The 20,870-nt window shown below is 37.8% G+C and overlaps 2 protein-coding genes across 2 annotated transcripts in view; one reads left to right on the forward strand and one right to left on the reverse strand.

The window, feature by feature from the left end:
* LOC125234807 (hillarin) overlaps positions 1 to 20,870 on the reverse strand; it is a 172,139-nt gene that overhangs the window by 11,765 nt on the left and 139,504 nt on the right. Inside the window, exons 5-7 of the mRNA XM_048141214.1 lie at positions 3,309 to 3,425; positions 2,709 to 2,908; positions 2,039 to 2,261 (exon numbers count right to left, since the gene is read on the reverse strand). Of these exons, the coding sequence (XP_047997171.1) occupies positions 2,039 to 2,261; positions 2,709 to 2,908; positions 3,309 to 3,425 (540 nt within the window). The remainder of the gene's footprint in view (positions 1 to 2,038; positions 2,262 to 2,708; positions 2,909 to 3,308; positions 3,426 to 20,870) is intronic.
* LOC125234808 (probable methylcrotonoyl-CoA carboxylase beta chain, mitochondrial) lies at positions 7,054 to 10,788 on the forward strand. The gene is made up of 2 exons (XM_048141215.1): positions 7,054 to 9,527; positions 9,562 to 10,788. The coding sequence occupies exon 1, from the start codon at positions 7,127 to 7,129 to the stop codon at positions 8,798 to 8,800; it is 1,674 nt and encodes a 557-aa protein (XP_047997172.1). The 5' UTR covers positions 7,054 to 7,126; the 3' UTR covers positions 8,801 to 9,527; positions 9,562 to 10,788.

Genomic DNA, 20,870 nt, shown 5'->3' on the forward strand with positions numbered 1-20,870 from the left:
CATTAGTTCGCCTTCTGAATTTCTTATGAAACTACGTCCATTAGCGACGCGTCGAATCGGATTGATCGTTCATTGTAAATGTATGCAGGGCTCGATACGACGCGGCTCGACTCCAGCTAAGTATCCTCAAGGCTTTATGCAGCCTTTATGACAGAGATTTCATACCTAAAGAGTACCATGGGTGGTTTCAATCAATTAATACTGCAGTTGGTGAAGTGGTACACAGTTGTGACATCTGAAGTCTACTCGTACCGTAGGTATGCTAGTAAGTAAAGTAAAGTAAAGTTTATTCATTGTTAACTGTGTACTAAGATGGTATAATATACAGGAAATACAGTATCAACAGTTGCCCATTTCGAGCGTACAATATTCTTAAAAACTACTGACTATATTAGCTTACTGGCTAACTTATAATTATTACCCGGGATATTTCAGAAAAAACTCATTTAGGTTGTAGAAAACATTTTCTATTAACCAATTTTTTAACTTAAGCTTATATCTATTACCCTCCTCAACTGGTAAGGCGTTCAAAATACGAGTAGATGCTAGATGTCGCTGTATGGGAATCAGCATCGATGAAGATGACGTTTAATAACTTTATCACTATTTTATTAATAAGAATATCATCTACCTACGTCTACAATACTGTGACTTTGGCGCAGTGAATTTAGTTTCGTAGGCTAATTCCACTTCGAGTTGTTAAAACAACGATACATGTTATGCGATTACTCACAGACGTTTGAACCGATTTGTATTATTTATCGTAATTCAAAGGTTAATTTAAGGTTATTTGCCAACCAGCTTAGGTTACCAAATTAAAATTAGTATGAAATAACTTTGCACTAATGCAATCTACAAGATTTTGTGGATAAAATGCAACTCTCTCGTCCGTTTTCGAAGAACTAAGAGAGCCTTTACCAGTCGGTGAAGTGGCAAAAAAGATTTGATTTAAATGTAACACTGTAATTAGTAACGGTCATCGAAGTTATGAAACATAAAATTACACTAAATTCGATTCCTGTAGCTTAAACCGTTTGTGTTATTGTATTATAAACCTATTTAAAAAAAAAAAAGGAAGAGGTTCTCAACGCACGCTAATCACGAGAACATCATATATAATGGATTATATGTATAAAGAAGAGAAATATGCAAACATTTATTTCTACAGGAAAAACCAACTAAGTAGGTATTTGACTGTTTCATTAAATCGTATTTGATCGTCAACTAAATACATTCTGAATATATATACGACAAAGTAGTAAACAAAAAAATATAGGTTTTAAAATGCCATACACATAACGTACATTTCTTCATGTTTTCATATAAAACGTGCCTTCAAACTTTAAAACCGCATTATCTCAAAATCGCCTATTTACACATAGTCCGTATTTGCAGTAATAGATCGTTATCCTTTCCTTCGTCACATTACATGCAAAACGAATTATAGTCCCTATACAACTTTTTGGTAGAATGACATTGCTGATGTTTCTAAACAAACATCTTCTGGAAAAACATCTTAAAGACATTTGGTGTATTTAGCCTGGCTTAAAATAAAGAATTTTGTTGATAGTTTTATTTGCAAAAATCAAATATGTACACATTAAACTTTTTTGTAGAACATAAGATGGCTACTTTAACAAAATGTTTAAATGCAAAAAAACACTATACACCATTAAAAGGTTCTACTTGGCGGATAAAGCATAAAAGTTTATATTAAATATTCATATCACATTCTGGCACTTTATAATGCAACAAATTGACCATTAAGTAACTTTATGCGAAAGCTATCTTTTGAATGCAGCGTCGTATCAATACATGGGTTTTAACATATTGTAGCCCTTGAAAACCTTATTCTATAGGTGCTAAAAACCCGATTTCGTCAAAAAGTCACTTAGTCGGTATTTGCATTAATGGGACGACATACGGTCCTTTCTAGATTAGAGAGAAGAATACTGGGAGAAGTGGCGTACTAGAAGAGGGGCCTATGCTCAGCAGTGGGAATAAAGGGCTGATATTATAAAATTAGAGAGAAACATACCGAAATAGCGATCTTGTCAACATCAGCGAACTCCACAGGATCCGTGTAGATGTGGAACTTGGAAACTAGCGGGGGCTGCGGCGGCGGCGCGCGGGCAGGGTACGGAGGCGCTTCTTCGCCGTCCACGTATAGCGATGATGCTGCTGCGTACTCTGAGCGGCGTTCTTGGATCAGCTCCATCATCTCGTGGCTTTGCTTCTCGACTAGCGCTGCTGTAGCTGCCCTGGAGAAATAGTGAGAAAAACGGTTAAAAATACACGAAAATAGTGTCTGTGGCTGTGCTGATTCTTCAAGTCGGAACTTTTAAAGAAGCCCTAGTGTTAAACCCACAAGTATCGTAATCATCCTGTCTTAATAGTAAGTGCATGGCATTTTAAAATTTAGACCATTGTCTTTGTACAAAACAAGCTCGACGACAGTCAGACAGAATGAAGTCAAGCTTAGTACGTCCGCTATTTTATCAATATCTATTCTCAGTACCTCAAGTCAATATCTCGTCGGACGTATTCCTTCTTCTTATCCCTTCTCAACGTCATGTTTTTCTATCAAGATCCGCTCTCTCCTGCTGATGCCGTAACGCCAACGCTCCTATCTCTGCGTCTGGTCTTTTCCTACTAAACCTGGCTCTTAGTTACTCCTTCATGCCAACCTCTTTAATTTAATGACTTACCTTTCATGCTCCAACATTTTTCTAGTCAAGCTCTCCTTCTTCTTATCCCTTCTCAACGTCATGTTCTTCTCCAGATCCGCTCTCTCTTGCTGATGCCGTAACGTCAGTGCTCCTATCTCTGCGTCCGGTCTTCTCTTCTTGACTTGCATTTCTTGTTGGAACCTGTTCGTGAGTCTCTCCAATTCTCGCTCCCATTCATCCTGTTCAACAGTTATGACGTTATTTAAAAATCGATTTAGTATAATAAGTATCAATAATCGTTTGCATCATCCATCAATTTTTCATTTGACTTTGGTAAAAATTTACAGATGTTTATTGCTAAGTTTTACGAATAGGTACATAGGTAATGATAGGAGGTGTTAAGTAGGTGGATTATGATTAAAATCTAAGAATTGTGAAGAAATTCGCTTCCTCAGTAGCGAGTAAGAAGCTTTGAAATCTCAATAATGATTATGTTGAGAATAATTAAAAGGAACTGAAATGAGCAGCCGCGCATGAGTTTAGATTTGGAACAACGAATGGACAGACGATGTTTCTGTATTTTTTTTTGCAAACAGCATTTCAAAATTAGGTATTTATAGCTAGAAATGATATAAGTACCTGTATTTCATCTCGTATTCTTCTGTTCTCTTCTTCGCGGTGTTTCGAGAATTTTCTGTACAAGTCATCTTCTTCTTGGCGGTGCTTCATCTCCAAATTTGTTTGTTCATCTCGATCCTGTAACCAACAAAAATAGTACATTACATCAGAGGCCGGGAAAATGAGGATTTCCGGCCAAGTGGGTAAGGGATACGAGGCCGGGAATCCGTTTTCACGCCGAGGCATGTATAGTGCTTTTCTCAAACATAAAATGAAATAAAAAAAATGCTCTAAAGGACAATATTTTATAAAAAAAAGTTACTTTGCAGGCCTAGGCCTAAAAAATAATATGAAATCCCTTTACAGTCCTCTCGAGTTGTTGCGCCCAAAAAGCGATACTTCCCAGCCCATTTTAAGGAACGTAAAGACAATATTTCATTGCATGTTTGAGAAAACTATATTTTAGACTTCGTTTGTATGCTTATGTGCTTTGATGAGTATAAAACTCGTGTGTTCCACGCACAGATCGGACATGTTTCGGCTTTACTTTTGTTGGCCCATTACTATGTACCTAGGGGGACTATCGGTCAATGAGGAGGCACACTCAAAGATTATGACAGATGGCGCCACCCTATTAGTCCTTTGCACTTGCATCGAACAGATAAAGAATTTCATACTTGAGAGCGAGAAGATAATATGTTTTTTCTCTCTCTCACATATGAATGACAGTGACATGCCCAGACACTTGCACAGGCGCCGCCTGGCGGGATAAAATGTCAGTGTGCCTCCTCATTGTTGTACCCTCCTCATTGCTTTTAAAAGTTAAATATTTGTATATCTTGCAACCTAAATAGGACCCCCTTCTCATTATTTAATTAAACGAAACTCCACATACATTTATGTAATTTGCGTGACAATGCAATATTATGGTACCATTGAGCTGATCATGACAGAAATGGCTCATGGGAACTATAGAGAAAACAAGGTAATAAACCAAATTTTACGGGTTTATTAGATCTGATTATTGTAAGAAGAGTACAGTCTGTGATAGATACATAAGTAGCACATTTTTCCATTCAAAAAGTTTCCCATAACAGGTAGGTGAGCCCATAATTTCTACCCACTAACCTTAAGTAGTCAGTATGCGGTTTTAAATAACCATTAATTACTTTGAAAAAAAAAAATAAGTTTCCTCTGATGTTAATATTCAAACGACTTTTCAATCGAATATTCAAAGAGAAAATCGAATAAATACTCGGCTTTCGTGTAACGTAATGAATCTGGTAAAATATACAGTTGTGGACATTATGATTTACTATTACGAAGAACATGATACGTTTCACATGTGAAATATTATTGCCTTATTCAGACTTACGAGTTTAATATCAATTCATTGCGTCATGTGTGTGAACTGTCTTACATGTGTATGGGCTTTTAGTTCACATGCGCTGTCGTCTAAGTAACTTGCACCAATTTGATCAGAAAGGATCAAGTAAAGCTTTTGGTTTGTCTATAATAAACATCATACCTACTCATATTTTTATAATACAAATTTGCAATATACCGCCAGTATTTTTGACGCGCTTGGACGCGGATAGGATTGATGGCATGGCGTCTGTAATTTTTTTTGTAGAAGGTGCAGTAATTGTTTGTAGTGATAATGTAACTATAAAATATGTTTAGGCTTTTATGGTTGTATAAATAAATTATTTTAATTTGACATTAGGTAATTAAAACATTCCCAAACTTGCTTGGCCTTGGTCAGTTTCTAGCTGTCAACCGCAGATACCGCAGTAGTAGTAACAGCATGCGGGCAATATAATTCTAATATAATTTTGGTACAAATGCTGCAGCAGAATGAAGCCCATGTAGTTCGCGTGTCGAGAGATATTATCACATCGCTATTTGGAGTGTGAAATCTCATAATGAAACGTTACAGAATTCAGATGGATTAAATTATTTACTAACTACATTCCTAGCTTCATATACAGTAATTACTAGCTTTTGCCCGCGGCTTCGCTTGCGTAAAACTCAAAAATTGCGCAATGGTCCATACAAGCTTCCACTCCCCATTTAAAGTATTTGAGGCAAAAATAGCCTAAGATCAATTTACATGTATAAATTTATACGTCAATTATTTTCAATTGTAGGTAGTTGTTTGACTTCATACTTAAGGCGGCCTATAAACTGTGTGTGGGCTGACGGCAACTTTAAAGAACATATTTGTAAATTTAAATTTAATGAGAGTTTGCGTGATTTACTACTGAAAAGGTATGCGTGAAACAATTGATAATGTAACGTAATGAATTGTTTAATAAGCAGAAATTATACTTTTACCTAATAAATAGGTATTATTGGTGTATTATATATTGCGGTGCGGAATTGGCTTTAATTAAGTTAAGAGTGTCAGTTTAAAAGTATAGTCATATAGAAACTGCAAAGCATTGAATATTGGTTTATTCAGAAATCATTTAAAATATGCAGTTACAAATATGTGTAGCTGCATATTTTTATAACAAAAATCCCTGAAATGTACTCAAGTGTTCTAATGTTACTACTGCTGCGATTTGGACATTTTAATTCTACCAATTAAATCAATATGTAGGAGTACCTATTTATATCAGATTGCTAATTGTGTTTGAACGTGGGCGAAAAAAGCGTTGTTTTTTTAAAAATTGGAAGTCGCAAAAATATAGTATCGATATAGCGTAAACTTAACTGCAAGAATCTGTAAATAAACATGAGACAAACACGCTTCAATACAATTATAATTATTTAAAAAAAAAAACAAGTTTCCTCCATGATGCATAATTATATAAGACACGACAATATAATTACACAAGTCATGCATACTTAACTCTTTGACTAACTGTGACCCTGTTCTCTTTAACATACGATACAAAACTAGTCAGTGTTGACATTACTCAATGTAAAGCTCAGTACACGGAACCCTCTCCATTGATCGAGCGATTAGTTTACATCACAATGAACGTAACATGTAACCTGTCGCTTCGGAAGGAAAGTGTCGCCACCTGGCGACGGTCGCGGAAAGTGAAACGATGTCGTTCACCCGGAGATTAGGGTTATGGCCTCTCGAGACGTCACCGATAATCGCAAGCGATTCGCAATACATTGACGCATTTGGGTGGTCGATTGATTACGCTGTTTCTACTTAGCCCGCAGTTTTTTTAAATCGCATGCCATTAGTTGCGACGCCTATGGAAGACGAAGTAGCCTTTAGTTATGCTTGAGCGACATGCCGTGCAGGTTTTGGTTTTACGATGAGGTTTATGGTGTTTTAGAGGTTAATATTTTATTATACGTACCTACTTAATTAATCAAAATCATTACGGATTTGGCTTTTCTCACTGTACTGCACTGTGTTTTAGAAACAATTTTGCTTAAAGTTATAACGCAGTTGTATTAAATAAGTCATAACTATACGGCCCAAGGCGAGTTTCACAATCGGCAACATGCTATGCGGCGAGTAACACTTGAATACGCCTCATTGGCGATTTATGTAGGTCGTGTCACAGCGTTCAATATCCATTCAAGATACAAACTTAACAGCCTGTGTACCGGCAATATTTTAGTGTCAGTTATTCAGCTATGCAAAGCGCCGCCTCAATGCATACGCCGCTCATAACCATATGTAAATATTACGTCAATACCATTGTGACAATGGCACTACATTATCATTCCACACTAATAGTTTTTATCAAGCCGGCGACGAATAAGTTTGTTTTTGTACGACTCAATCGCGCAGATAACGGCGTGTTATCATCAGTAGCGCGGCAACCAGTCGCCGGCCGCACGTGTCGCCGTATTATATTAACAAAATGTTAAGAACACTGAGAGGTGTTCAGCGTTTAAGCGGACAATGCCGCCCCTACAGCCAAGCCACGGTTATTGGCAGCGAGCCGAACAGAAGCGACCCTACGTACTTGGAAAATAAGGCGAGAATGGACGATCTCGTTGCCGAGCTTCGCCAAAAAACAAGTGACGTTATACGCGGCGGGTCGGAGGACGCCGTGAGGAGGCACACGGAGCGCGGCAAGCTGCTCGTGCGAGACAGAATAAACCGGCTCGTCGACGAGGGCAGCGACGTACTCGAGCTGAGCACGCTCGCGGCCACCGACATGTACAAAAACCAGGTCCCCGGGGCTGGCATCGTTACAGCGATCGGCAAGGTTCACGGTCAAGAATGCGTGATAGTTGCGAACGACTCTACTGTCAAAGGAGGCACGTATTTCCCGATGACGATCAAGAAACATTTGCGCGCGCAGGCGATTGCGCACGAGTGCCGGCTTCCTTGCATTTACCTCGTCGACTCCGGAGGCGCTCACTTACCGGATCAGGCCGACGTGTTCCCTGACAGGGAGCACTTCGGACGGATATTCTACAATCAGGCTAATATGTCAGCCGAGGGCATACCTCAGATAGCTGTCGTTATGGGCTCGTGCACGGCCGGCGGCGCATACATTCCTAGCATGTCAGATGAGAGCATTATTGTTAAAAATCAAGGTACGATTTTCTTGGCCGGCCCACCTTTAGTAAAAGCAGCTACGGGGGAAGTAGTTACCGCGGAAGAATTAGGAGGTGCAGATCTTCATTGCCGGCAATCCGGTGTGACAGATCATTACGCGCAAAACGACGAGCATGCTCTGTTATTAGCTAGAAACGTTGTTGCCAATCTAAATAGTAATGCTGACCGAATGGTTCGAGTGCAAACTCCTAAGGTAGAAGAGCCAAAGTTTGACATTGAGGACCTGCACGGGATCGTAAATGCGAATTTACAAAGACCTTATGATGTCCGAGAAGTTATAGCAAGAATCGTCGATGGTAGTAGATTCCATGAATTTAAAGAGTTGTATGGTGATACTTTAGTGTGCGGATTCGCATCCATTTACGGACACCCCGTTGGTGTGATAGGAAATAATGGAGTGCTGTTGTCTGAGTCTGCTTTGAAGGGTGCCCACTTTATACAGCTGTGTGCAGCGAGGAAGATACCTTTGTTGTTCCTGCAAAACATTAACGGTTTCAACGTTGGTCGAGAGGCTGAAGCGGGTGGCATTGCCAAGAATGGTGCTAAAATGGTGACTGCTGTTAGCTGTTTCAAGGGTCCTAAGATCACTGTTCTTGTAGGTGGAAGTTTTGGCGCAGGCAACTATGGTATGTGCGGACGTGCATATTCCCCAAGCTTCCTTTACATGTGGCCGAACTCCAGGATTTCAGTGATGGGTGGTCCTCAAGCCGCGACTGTTCTGTCGTTAGTTTCTAAAGCTAAAGCTGAGCGGGAAGGGAAACAGTGGACTGAAGAGGATGACAGGAAAGTCAGAGCACCATTGGAGGAAAAGTTCGAAAGGGAAGGCCGGCCATACTACAGCACTGCCCGTTTATGGGACGACGGTATTGTAGCTCCAAAAGACACTAGAAAAGTTATAGGACTAAGTTTATCCGCTGCCTTGAATGCACCGTTCAGGGAAAGCAAATTTGGCATATTTAGAATGTAAAACTGTGTGTGCCGAGACAATGAGAGGCTATCAAAGTGACATTAATATTAAACGGAGTCTCGAACAATGGGCTCTTTATAATAAGCATTTTTTACTAAAGTTGGAACCTGTTTCTCGTTATGTCTTGCTTGTTTTGTAATTTGTTAAAAGATTTTGCAAGTTGTTCCAGCTAATCGAGAACATTTAAAATTAAATGATGATTATCTTCGTGTTCATGTTTTGAAAGGGCCAGTCGTGTTTTTGTATGTTCAATAATGATGCAAAATGTTGACGATGATTTCATAATCATGTAAATGACTACAGAAACGTTCTCTATTTAATCATAATTAGGTACATTTCGTATCTTATCACCCTGTTGTGAGCTCGCCGTGTGGTTGTGATAATTTTCTGATTTAAAACGTTGTTGAAAATAAAAGAGCTGATATTTATTTAAGTTTAATTATCTACTTCATTACCAAAACCAACACCTTCATCGTCCCGTTATCAGAACAAATATTTATTTGCCGAATAATACATGAAACTCTTAGATTGTGTTTTATTCTCATAAAATCACAACTTTGTATGAAACTATGTTAGTAGTGCTCGGAATTTTACGTTTCTTTATAAGTTCATTACGTAATTGAATTACAAGTATCATGATTATGACACATGTAATCAAAACGACGTAATCTTTAATAAAAAAACTTATTGTAATTGTAAATTATACGTGTTGTTTTTGCACATTAATGTCAGTTTGCAATGATACTCAGATAATTATAAAGAACATCATTAAGAAAAGTTCGTAAGAATTGCCTTTAAGTCTAGATAAGGATACTAATATTACCACTAAAGTGTAAAACTAGGTAATATTGCACGGATTGCACAAAAAAATTTTAAAAATGTCCTTATGTACATAAACACAAACTAAAAACCGGTTTAAAAATCTAAGAATAACACTTCCTTATCCTACAGACGTGAAACTGAAAGGCTAACACCTCAAATTATAATAACAATCTAATCACCTGCACTCTCGATCTACAGTGCGATAAAAACCTGATTTACATTGCTAATCGGGCTCGGTGACCTGCGTATGCGCCGGCATGCTTATTGCTTTGATTAACCAGTATAACTTGAGACTTGTCATCAGTAATATTATAATTTATGTGTAGTTTTTTATATTATTACTTCGGTAAACAAGTATATCGTCACTACTTTTAAAAAATCTCGTATCTCACGCTAATCCTCAAAGTTAAAACGCAGTAAGTCTATACGCATTCCATACATACTTACTACAATTTTCTTTTCATTGACAGACGAAGATACAAGTTTTTTTTTAAAGTAGTGACGATATTACTGTTCGCCTGATGGTAATCAGGCACTTAAAACTTATGACCACTGCAACTCCCTAGTCTCCCCACCCTTGACGAGCTCTGGAAACCTTATTTGTCAACAGGAACAAAACACTATGCTATGTACCTATTAAGTATACTTATGCTGTACTGAAGTAGAGCTACTTAGGCTAGTTACTTATTTGGCTGCGTTTTTTTATGAACGAAGAAGACAAAAAATGAAGGATCTGCCCCCTGTGGCCGATTTCTCAAAACTGAAAGTTACACCAGTTAATAACCCATCCACCCACCAGTGCCCATGCTGCGCTTAGTTCAATTGGTCGCTTGTATACTCCTAGCGAGGAACGATTGAACATCATCGAATACTAAAATGTCAAAAACAGTTCTGAGTTCACATTACACTGGTAGTTTAGTTGCACTAAGGTATGTTACGAAAATAGTGGCTTTATGCTGACTTTCAAAGTTCAAGTTTAACAAAAGAATGGTATTTTTAATTATTAACTGTTTATGAGAAACAAGGTCAGACATTTGTTGTTTTCAGTAATTAGTTGGTCTTTATTGTGTGAACTTTGTGCGAGTGTAATTATTAATATTAATGCTACGGTTGTTAGGAAGTGTACCGGATATAATTTGATGGATTAAAAGAGGGAGAACTTTTCAGTTATTGTTATTTACTTCAATTTTTTTGACGGAATATGTAAATATATCTTAGATGACGACATTGACGACTGTACAGTAGGTATCTACACTTACGAGTGTCTATAGTATGCAGGTATAATAAGAAAATACCAAAATGGCCGTTTGAATACTTGACTTAGTGCCAAATTCTTAAGTCATCTTCTCAATGCTGAGAATCAAGTTGAAAACCAAGCTTCATAGACATGTTTCTGTCTATGTGTGTTTTTATGCGATAAGAGGCAAACGAGCAGACAGCTCGCCTGATGAAACACCAGAAATGATGGGTGTACGCTCTTTTCTTGAAGGTTTGATTCGTATCGGTCCGGAAACACCACAGGCATAGTTTAGCTGTGTGAAGTAGGACGTTTCTGGAGAAACGCACAGTTTAGGACTGCCAGCCATGTAAACGATGTGTTTCAGTAAGGACACCCTCTCTCAGAGCCCTGAAGCATTTATACCTTCAGCTTTATTTATAATTACTTAAACAATTGCAATTGTATTAGGCTGGAAGGATCTTGGAATGACTCGCCCAGAATCGTGAAAAGTGGAAGAGAGCCCTCATATGTCCCTAATTATTGATAACAGGACCACATCATCATCAAACAATTGTATTCTATGGCAGCATAAATTCGGTCACCAGGTCACTCGCTGATAAAAACCGTGTGTGTACATCATAGCGCATTTTACGCTTTCCAGTCAACTCGCCACGGTGCCCGCGCATTTTTTCCCGATGGCATTCCTCGCAAGAAACTCCATCTGCCGGCAAATCGGTGTTATTAACTGATAATTACCGTATGCGAATGTGGCCTGGTTTGTTTGTTGTTATATATCCGGGGAACAGGACCCAATTTGTAGGTACATTATTGTCTGTATTAGGATGCAGTAAAATTTCTAAGTTTTATTTACAGCCCGAAGCGCTAATTACGCACAGATTCAGAGAACCATCAGCATCATCCTCCTAGTGTTTGTGCCGTACTGTGACGGGGTCCGCTTTCCTGCTTTTCTCCTTCCCCTTCGCTCTATCTTAGACATCGTTTTCCGTTAACCTAGATATTTACAATAAGCGAGCTAATTTATCAGTCGATTCAGCATTTAGTTCTCCTAAAAGTAAATTATCTGCTTTGGGATTGGGACCAAGTTATAGGTTTTTATTTATTTCACTTTGCCAAACCTCGAAACACAACCAAGTCAACTAGATTCACACAATAGGGAACTTGACTGTACTTAAAATAAAATATTTTATACCATGCACGAAATATAGCTTAAGAGACAAGAAAAACATGGATAGAAGTTATGTTTAAATCCAATTTATATTTAATAAGTCAGGTAGAAATATATAAAGTAACTGAGTTGACCGTGACGTCACTCAATTCGATTTCATATTAATTCCTTATTAGCAAGACGTTAAAATTCGTTTTGACAGTTCTTAAAAAGAAGCTGATTTGACTAGGAAGGGAGGCAAGTAGCCTATTCAACTACTTCCACAATATCTACACTCATCTACAGCATAACCATACATAACAGATCGCAGAAGACACGTATGTTATGAGCTCTATTTGTCTGACAGGCCAGGCGAGGCGTAATGGCGGACAATTAAAACTGTACCGGTTAATGATGCGATAGCCAATTGAGCCGAAAGGTTCGGTTGGTTGCCTCGGGCCCCATAATGAATAATATATAGTCTACAGAGTGGGGCCTGTAACAAAGGTGAAGAATTGAACTCTAGGCTATTCTCCTTATACTGATCAACATTTGTTCGGCGACTTTTAAAAATAACTTGTATTTTGATTTTTATCACCCTTGAAAGTTTTTTCTAAGAGGTAATGTCTTGCGAATTCTGTTAAGTCTAAAGTGTGACAGACAACGTCAATGACAACAATAATGGCGTACATTGAAGCTAATATTTATTTTGTATGAAAAATTAAAAATTTAAAGACTTTATAATTTTTAAAAGTCACTGAACAAATGTAGATCAGTATAAGGAGAATAGCCTACAGTTCAATTCTTCGCCTTTGTTACAGGCCCCACTCTGTATAGTTACTCTCAAGATGATCGTCTTGAAAGGGTTGTCATAATTTTTGGGTACTTACAGATGATCAGACATTGTAACTTTTCCAGCAATTTTGGCGCAGCTTTACAACAGAACAATATATAAAAGTCTAATAACCTAGTATCATCATGGATCATCAAATCATCATCAGTACGCCTATATTTTGTAGTTTCACAGTGCCTTAGTGTAAACTGTAATGCTGTGTTACTTTTTGATTAAATAAATAAATAAATAAACCAACATTTTATAAACCAAAAAATGTCAATTCTAAAGTTCTAACACTGACATATTATCCGATTAATATCGTATTAAGAGCAAATTTGCTACGCATTTAAAAATTCGAACTGGGCCTTAAGACAGAGGTTTATTTTTCAACGGCTGGTTATAGATAATGATTCGCGCAAATCAAAGGTAATTACTTTTATTAGGCGTTCGCGTAGCCAATCTAATTTATTGCGGATGGACCGATTTTGATGCGGTTTTTAGACAAGTGTTTGTAGGACATGGATTTGGGTTAGATATACAATTGGACTTGGTAGTTGGCGATCTGCTGTCGATATATTGCAATAGTCAGTCCAAGATACCAGCTTCTCCCTCTGGACCGCATCCAACGACGAGCGACGCGAATTGTCAACTGCTAGCATACCTATCTCTGATCGGCTTGACCCCTTGGCGCTGCGTAGAGATGTGGCCTCGCTCTGCATTTTCTATCGCATGTATAACGGGGAGTGCTCCGAGGAATTGTTCGGATTAATCCCTACCGCTTCTTTCCGCCATCGCCCTACTCGACAACATTTCCATCTCCATTATTTAGATGGCTGGCAGTCCTCAACTGTGCGTTTCTCCAGAAACTTCCTGCCTCGCACAGCTAAATTGTGGAATGAATTGTCGCCAGCGGTATCTCCGGACCGATACGACCTTCAAACCTTCAAGAAAAGAGCGTACACCCATCTTAAAGGCCGGTAACGCACCTCCAACACTTCTGGTGTTTCGGGTGTCCATGGGCGGCAGTGATCGCTTACCATCAGACGACCTGTCTGCTCGTTTGCCTCCTATCCCATAAAAAAAGGTATGTTGGCAACTATTTTAAGAGCCCTGCCTCTGCAAGGGATAAACGTCATAATTTCATAGACGTTTGACGTTTAAAATAACACTTTTAGAGGTCGGGCTATCTAAATCGCTGGCAATTTATCTTGGACTAACTATGGGCATATCGCGGTTGTTTTTCTTAAAGATGTTTAGAACTAAATATACCAAGTTCGAATGACGCCTCACAATATTTTTTTTATTTTCCTTAAGTCAACAGTTTTCCTTATCAAATCACTTGTCAACTTATAACTGTCATCTAATTTCATACTACTTTTTTGCGACGAAAAGCGTTTTTGAATTTACCGCATTTTTTGCAACACGACCCGTCAATCTACGATGACCATGCCCTCTAGCAAAGAGTACAATAGTTGACGCTACGTCGCAATCGAAAGGCAGTCTGGCTCTGTCGCGCTACAGAAGAGCGACAGAGAGAGAAGCGTAAGCGATCATGACGTTGGCTAAGTACTACTACCTCTCGCTCGATTAATCGATCAAATCGGTTACAATGTCTCCATCGATCACTTTATAACTAGAAGCATGACAGTTTAAACTATACCTTATGATTATGTTTGCCATATCGGTTACATCGTTAATAACACTCTTAAGACGAACCGTTCCGAAACCGGTATTCATACAAATTAATATAGATTTATTTTTCCTTCCTGCTTTAAGAAAATATTTTTATACAATTCAATGTAAGTAGTTATCTAATAATTTAATCATTTCGCTACGTTGAAAATTCATTAACCTTTTTGATTAGTGAAAAAAAAATAGAAACTAAAAAATAATTCCATACAGTTTGAGGGTTTCGTACGGAAAAAGTACAAAAGCAATTGTTATGGTGCGACTCTGTCCGTCTGTCTGTCACACATCTAGAGAATCACTATGTTTTGAAACTTGTGAAAATAGTTATGAACATTGTTACTAATAAAATTAAAAGTGGAAAATGATTGCCTTGCGTGAGACTTGAACTCACGGCCTTTGGAGTTCAAGGTTAAACCTAGCCGAGTGGCATCGATTGAAGACGTTTCTACGTGTCAAAAAGTTACAATTTGTTTAAGTACCTCTACAAATTGAAAGTGTTATTTGAAATGTTTGTAATTTTTATAATGATTAAAATACATTATTTTGTGGATGATTCCATAATCAAAGGGGAAAATAAGGACACGTTTGTATGGAGAATCTATCCTCCATATCCTCAGTCGGTCGAGGGCTTCATTCTGGATTGATATTTATGGCTATTTGCAATTGTGCAAATAGAACAAGTCCAGTAAATAACGCTATTTAGGTGTGCACGTCCTTATTGAGAGTCGGCGATAAACTACTTACTGGATTCAGGATTAGGATATTTAGTTCCATAGGCTAAGCCCAAACTAAGTCTTGTAGAGATTTATTCTGTTAATTAAATACTAAATATAAATGTCAAACTTTCTACAGCCATTTTAGGCTTAAAAGACTCCAATAAGTAGGTACCGATATAGTACCGATGTTTGAAAATATTTCTCTCCACTGAGGTCAGTATTAGTAAGTTAGTCTGGGTCACAAAGGCAGATAAAACTAAATATTAAATCGTGTACAAATACTTTTAGAAACCTCACGTCTCAATAACACAAATATAGACGTTGTAATTTACTCGCGAATTTGCCAATCGAAAGTGTTAAAAGACGGTCACAACTTTCATGCTCGTTGTTCACTTAAATCAATTCGATACCAAAGACACCATTGTTTTTTTTTAAACGGGCACCCAACACGAAATATTACGTGCAACTTTCCATGGCGAAGGTATTTCCCTGTGCAGCCACATGGTTGATCTGTTGCGTTCTGTTACACAATCGAGGCAATCACCGCCGTTCTTTAATTAACAACTTTCTCCATATCGAGTCAACGGACGCTGGCTGAATGCGCAGCATCCACGCCTTCAAGCACTAGAAAAAAAAAACACTCAAATGTCGATTCCAATTTCAAATCTCATTTCGTTTCGAATTTTGAAACCGTTTAGTTTATAGGTTCACGTGCATCATTAAAATGCCAGAGGACGGTAAGGTTTTCTAATAGATTTCGAATTCTTGGATATCAATCTTTTATTTGCTAATCTAATATCGGATGACAGAATATATTGCGTGTTTGACTTTAATTATTGAAAGTTGATCAGATTTCTTAGCTACGTAAATTCCATAATTCACACTCATCAATATTATGTTTTTTCATTTATCAGTTGCATTGTCGCATAGTTCTAGTAAGTTATAAAAGTCAGGAAGAGATAATCATTGTAAGTTTACAGATAAAACTAGGAAAATAAGTTAAACATAAATAGCGATTGTTTTATTAAAACTGTCTAGTAGATAATCAATTTTAGCACCCATTCACACCACTCTCACTTTACTGTGATGAGGAAGTAGAGGAAGGTGACATAAGGCAGGAATTGTACAATTTAATGTAGTTTTCCTTATGTAGTAGGCGTATTTCAATAAAAACAACACTTAAGAAAAATATTAAAAATACTCCCACATGAGAGATGCAAACTTAACAAAAAAAAAATGGCGCGCAAATACAAAATACGACCACCTGTTTCGTGAAAATTTCTGACAACGATGGATTTCCAGAGTACAACATTGACACACAAGATAATTAAGTTGAAAAAAAAATCTAATACAATATACTCCTGTGGGTTGTGGGGTTTCAGTTTAATTGAAGATTTATCATGTTGTCCATACAACATTCATGGGTGCCATAACGCACCGCTGTAATGGATATATAAACTGTAATGTAATAAATAATACTGTGAGTCTAGTGATTTTTCACACAAGACCGAGGTGAGGAGGAAGTCCGAGGTGGGACTTGTGACCTTTTTCACCGAGTCAATTTGAGTTATACCCTTTATCACTAGACTCATAGTTAAATAACCTAACTAGCCTCTATACCTCAGTCATGAAGTTATGAGTTGGAATTATTCTAGTGCAAAGTAATATAGACGTAATTAATAATAAGAGCCAATTATTGGAAAATTGTCATAAACCTGCTATTGTAGATCTAATAATATAGGAAATGCAATCGCGCCGTGTCGGCCCCAATGCACATGTACAATTAACTTTATTGAGTGGTAATATGGGCGTTTATTGTTTGATAGTGTTGTCGAGTACCGTAACATCGCTGACAGGATGGTATCCCACTGAGCATGAAACTTACAATAACTTGCAGTAAGTTTACATACCTCACATTTGTAAGTTTAGAATGTAAGGTCGGAGAAATATGACAACAACATTCAACTTATTGGTAATTTGAAACTTTCAGAAAATTAGTAGTGCTATATTATTGTAACATGACAAATGAAAACTAATATTATAATATTGCAAGGATGTTTTGATTACAAGTTATTTAAATGTTCATTTATTACATTGCTGCAACAAGGTATTAGCTATATTACATATGCAACGTTACAGCAACATTAACTTTTAAACATCAAGTTTTCAATGTTACTTCAATGTCTAAACTTAAAGTTTCCCAAATGTTCAAAATCAATATTACTGCAACTGACCACTTGAAATATTGGTTTTATGCAGTTGCTGCAATATCACAAATTAAGATTTACTTCAATAAAACCTTTTGATATAACCGGTATATTTTTTTTGTAACATTACAGATAATTATAAATACAATGTCACAGCAATTGCTTTTTTTAAAGAATTCATTTCTCAATGTTGCACCAATTTGTAATATTTACGTTTATTGAACATTTCACATCAACATTACAGTCATTGACCGTTTTAAATATACGTTTGATAATTTTGCTGCGATATCACAAAATTAGCACTCTTTCAATGAGTCTATTTATAAGGGCATAACATTACGGTAAATTATAAACAGTGTAAATGTTTAAGCTAGATTTTTTTACATTGTTTTTCTACTCCTCTTTTGGAGATTTCACATTCGGTTATTCTCGAGAAAATTCAAAATTGTTATTTCTTGATTAAACTATAGTCTGTCAAACAAGTCTGTCAATAAATAAGAACAAAGTAAACTATATGCATCCTATTCTTTAGGTGCGGTCGCTAGACGGCGGACGCAGATCTGGACAATGAATATACACTTAACCGTGCAAATTATCGGTCGACGGTCGCAGACGTGGCCTTGAGCGCATGGACGTCCGATCGAAATCTGGCTCGCTGGATGTTTTGGTCAGCCGAAGCCACGTCCCGAAGACCGTGCACACTGATCGGTCGCGGTCGCGGTCGCTCGACGGCGGACGTCCGCGTAGTATGTTCCTAGCTGTAATAGTTTTCTGTTCTGAGATTAAAGCTAGGAACATACTACGCGGACGTCCGTCGTCGCGCGACCGTGGACGCGGATCTGGATAATGAATATACACTTAACCGTGCAAACTATCGGTCGAAGGTCGTGGACGTGGCCTTGAGCGCATGGACGTTCGATCGAAATCGGGCTCGCTGGATGTTTTCATCAGCCGAAGCCACGGCGTGATACTCTGCAGCCGTACCACCTCGCTTTATTGTGCTCAGATTACCATGGTGGAATGTACCTCTGACGTACCTCTTGTACCTCGTCGGAAATTAAATGTACTGTACATGTAGTTTACCAGAAATATGGGTTTAAAAGGGGTCCGACTGGGGAGTACTACTCCCCAACTTGAAGTTAGGTTCTGTAGACCCTGATGAATAGGTCAGATGGAAAAGGCGGTATTCCTAGGCATGGCACACATGTACCCTTGTTTCGCCGATAAACTTTTCATCGACAACAAATCATCGAAAATTTAGTTCGAGTAATTTTGTTTCAACTACTATTTATTTGAAATTTTCTTAGGTATTATTAGGTACCTACGAGTATAACGTGCGCATCCCGTACGTAGCGGCGTGTGCATCAGTGGGGTTCGAGCCAAACCACAGACCACATTAATATTATATATATTGTGGAACTGGTAAAGGGTGTGATGGTGTTCCCTTTACTGAGCGCAGACTATTTAGCTTGAGGTTCCCAATAAGTTGGCACTCTTAAAAGACGGTGAAGGGTTCAGGCCTGGCTAATTAGAACAACAGCAATAGGATTCATTAGTAGGTACTATCTAACACTAATACCGTAAGTGGTATATCTGTACACTGTCTTTGCTTACACTGAACTGCACTTTGACTATGGCCGCGACGGCAGCGGGTGGACTGAAAAGGGTCCGATATCGGAGGCAAGACCGATATCGCATACATTACAGGCGCCATCTTGGATTGTTTTCATCGAAATCCTTCCGACATCCGATATCGGATCGGATAATGTGAAAACGGACTTACTAGGAAAGATACAACGTGTGATCGGAATTGCGACCTTACGCCATAGGTACGCTATTAACTAACTGGATCTTATCTTGGGTAGTTAAGAAGCCTTTCCAAGCAAGCGTAACACACGTTTTTGTATGGGATACAATTCATGTAAAGATGGCAAACAGACAATAAAATTTATCAACGTAGCTACTCATAAACTCATTCAACATTAAGTGACTCATAAACTAAAAGAAAATACTTACCTCATAAACTATTTCAGAAGACGTCGCGTCGCGTCGTTCATAAATGTTGGAGATAAGGTAATATAATAGGTGGAAACTTGAATTCGATCTTTTACTTAGAATACATACGATTATATTTAATTTTACACAATAGGATCTACCGAACTACAGATTATTATAAAAATGCACTGCTTTAAAATGATCACAAAATAAATAATCTAAAATCGGTGCTGCTGCTTTTTTTCCGAATCAGTCTTTACACTGGCTCTAAGACCCCTAACCCTCCATAACTGACTCGAGAAAATTTAAATTTCTTAAACTGTTTTACAGTATTCAACTATGGGACTGACAAGAAACTCGCCATACGTATTTCTTTTACATCTTAACACGTTCGCCCCGGTACTGTTTTACTGAATTGCCTATACTATGCCAGTAAACATTATCTTAATCACACATTACAATACATGCTACTGGTATTCTACGAAATTCATAGTCCTATGCCACTAGCATTAAGGCTGGTTTTAGTGTCACGCGGACGGTCCGCGCGACTAATTTGTATGAAGTTGATGTTGTCGTCCGCGCCACTTTATAATGCTCCCTGAACTTCATACATACATATTACATACATACGTACGAGAACTCGCATACGAGTTTTATTACATTGCTGTATTTGATGGCTGTGCATAATTGTATGTAACATCAACAGCCCGCAATGTGATTAAAATCGCATGCGAGTTCGCACGCCGTCTAAATCAGGCCTAACGATAAACTATTTGTTGCTTATTTGGTTTCTATCACTTTCATCATTCGATATCCGTTATCTTATAATATCCATATTACATATAGATTCTAGGATTATTGTCATAAATAAGTAATGTAGTAACCGAATAAGACAGTATTATAGAGATTATTTGTTGAATTCATTTAGACACAATAAAACTATGGAAACGGATTATATCGCGTATAATGAATTTACCATTCATCCCGACGTTTCGAACACTTTACAGCATTTGTGGTCAACTGAGGAAAAATTACAATGTGCAAAAGCTACCCACATACAAGAAATATTAATGAAGACACAGTTAATAAAGCTAGTTATACAATATTTAACAAATTTTACATTACTAGGTATGTAAAAACAATTAATTAGTTAATCTACACAAAATTTGCAAAACCAAATGGCGAATGTCCAACACCATACATTCTGGGTAGATACCGCTTCTCCTTAGCAAGAAACAGCTTATCAAACTTTATAGCGTGATTGACTTTATCCATGACATGTTCAGAGACTGCAGACCTTTGCCAACGGTGCTTGACATCCGCTATGTGTTCCTTCACCCATGTGGAAATACTTCGTTTCGTCTGCCCTACATATGACAGGCCGCACTCACAGTCTAACCTGTACCCTCCTGCATTTTGTAG

Source organism: Leguminivora glycinivorella, chromosome 16 (assembly GCF_023078275.1).
Source record: "Leguminivora glycinivorella isolate SPB_JAAS2020 chromosome 16, LegGlyc_1.1, whole genome shotgun sequence".
NCBI lineage: Eukaryota > Metazoa > Arthropoda > Insecta > Lepidoptera > Tortricidae > Leguminivora > Leguminivora glycinivorella.

Bases quoted from the DNA above. Each gene is read 5' to 3' on its own strand.
- LOC125234808 (XM_048141215.1), top strand. From the start codon at position 7,127: ATGTTAAGAACACTGAGAGGTGTTCAGCGTTTAAGCGGACAATGCCGC.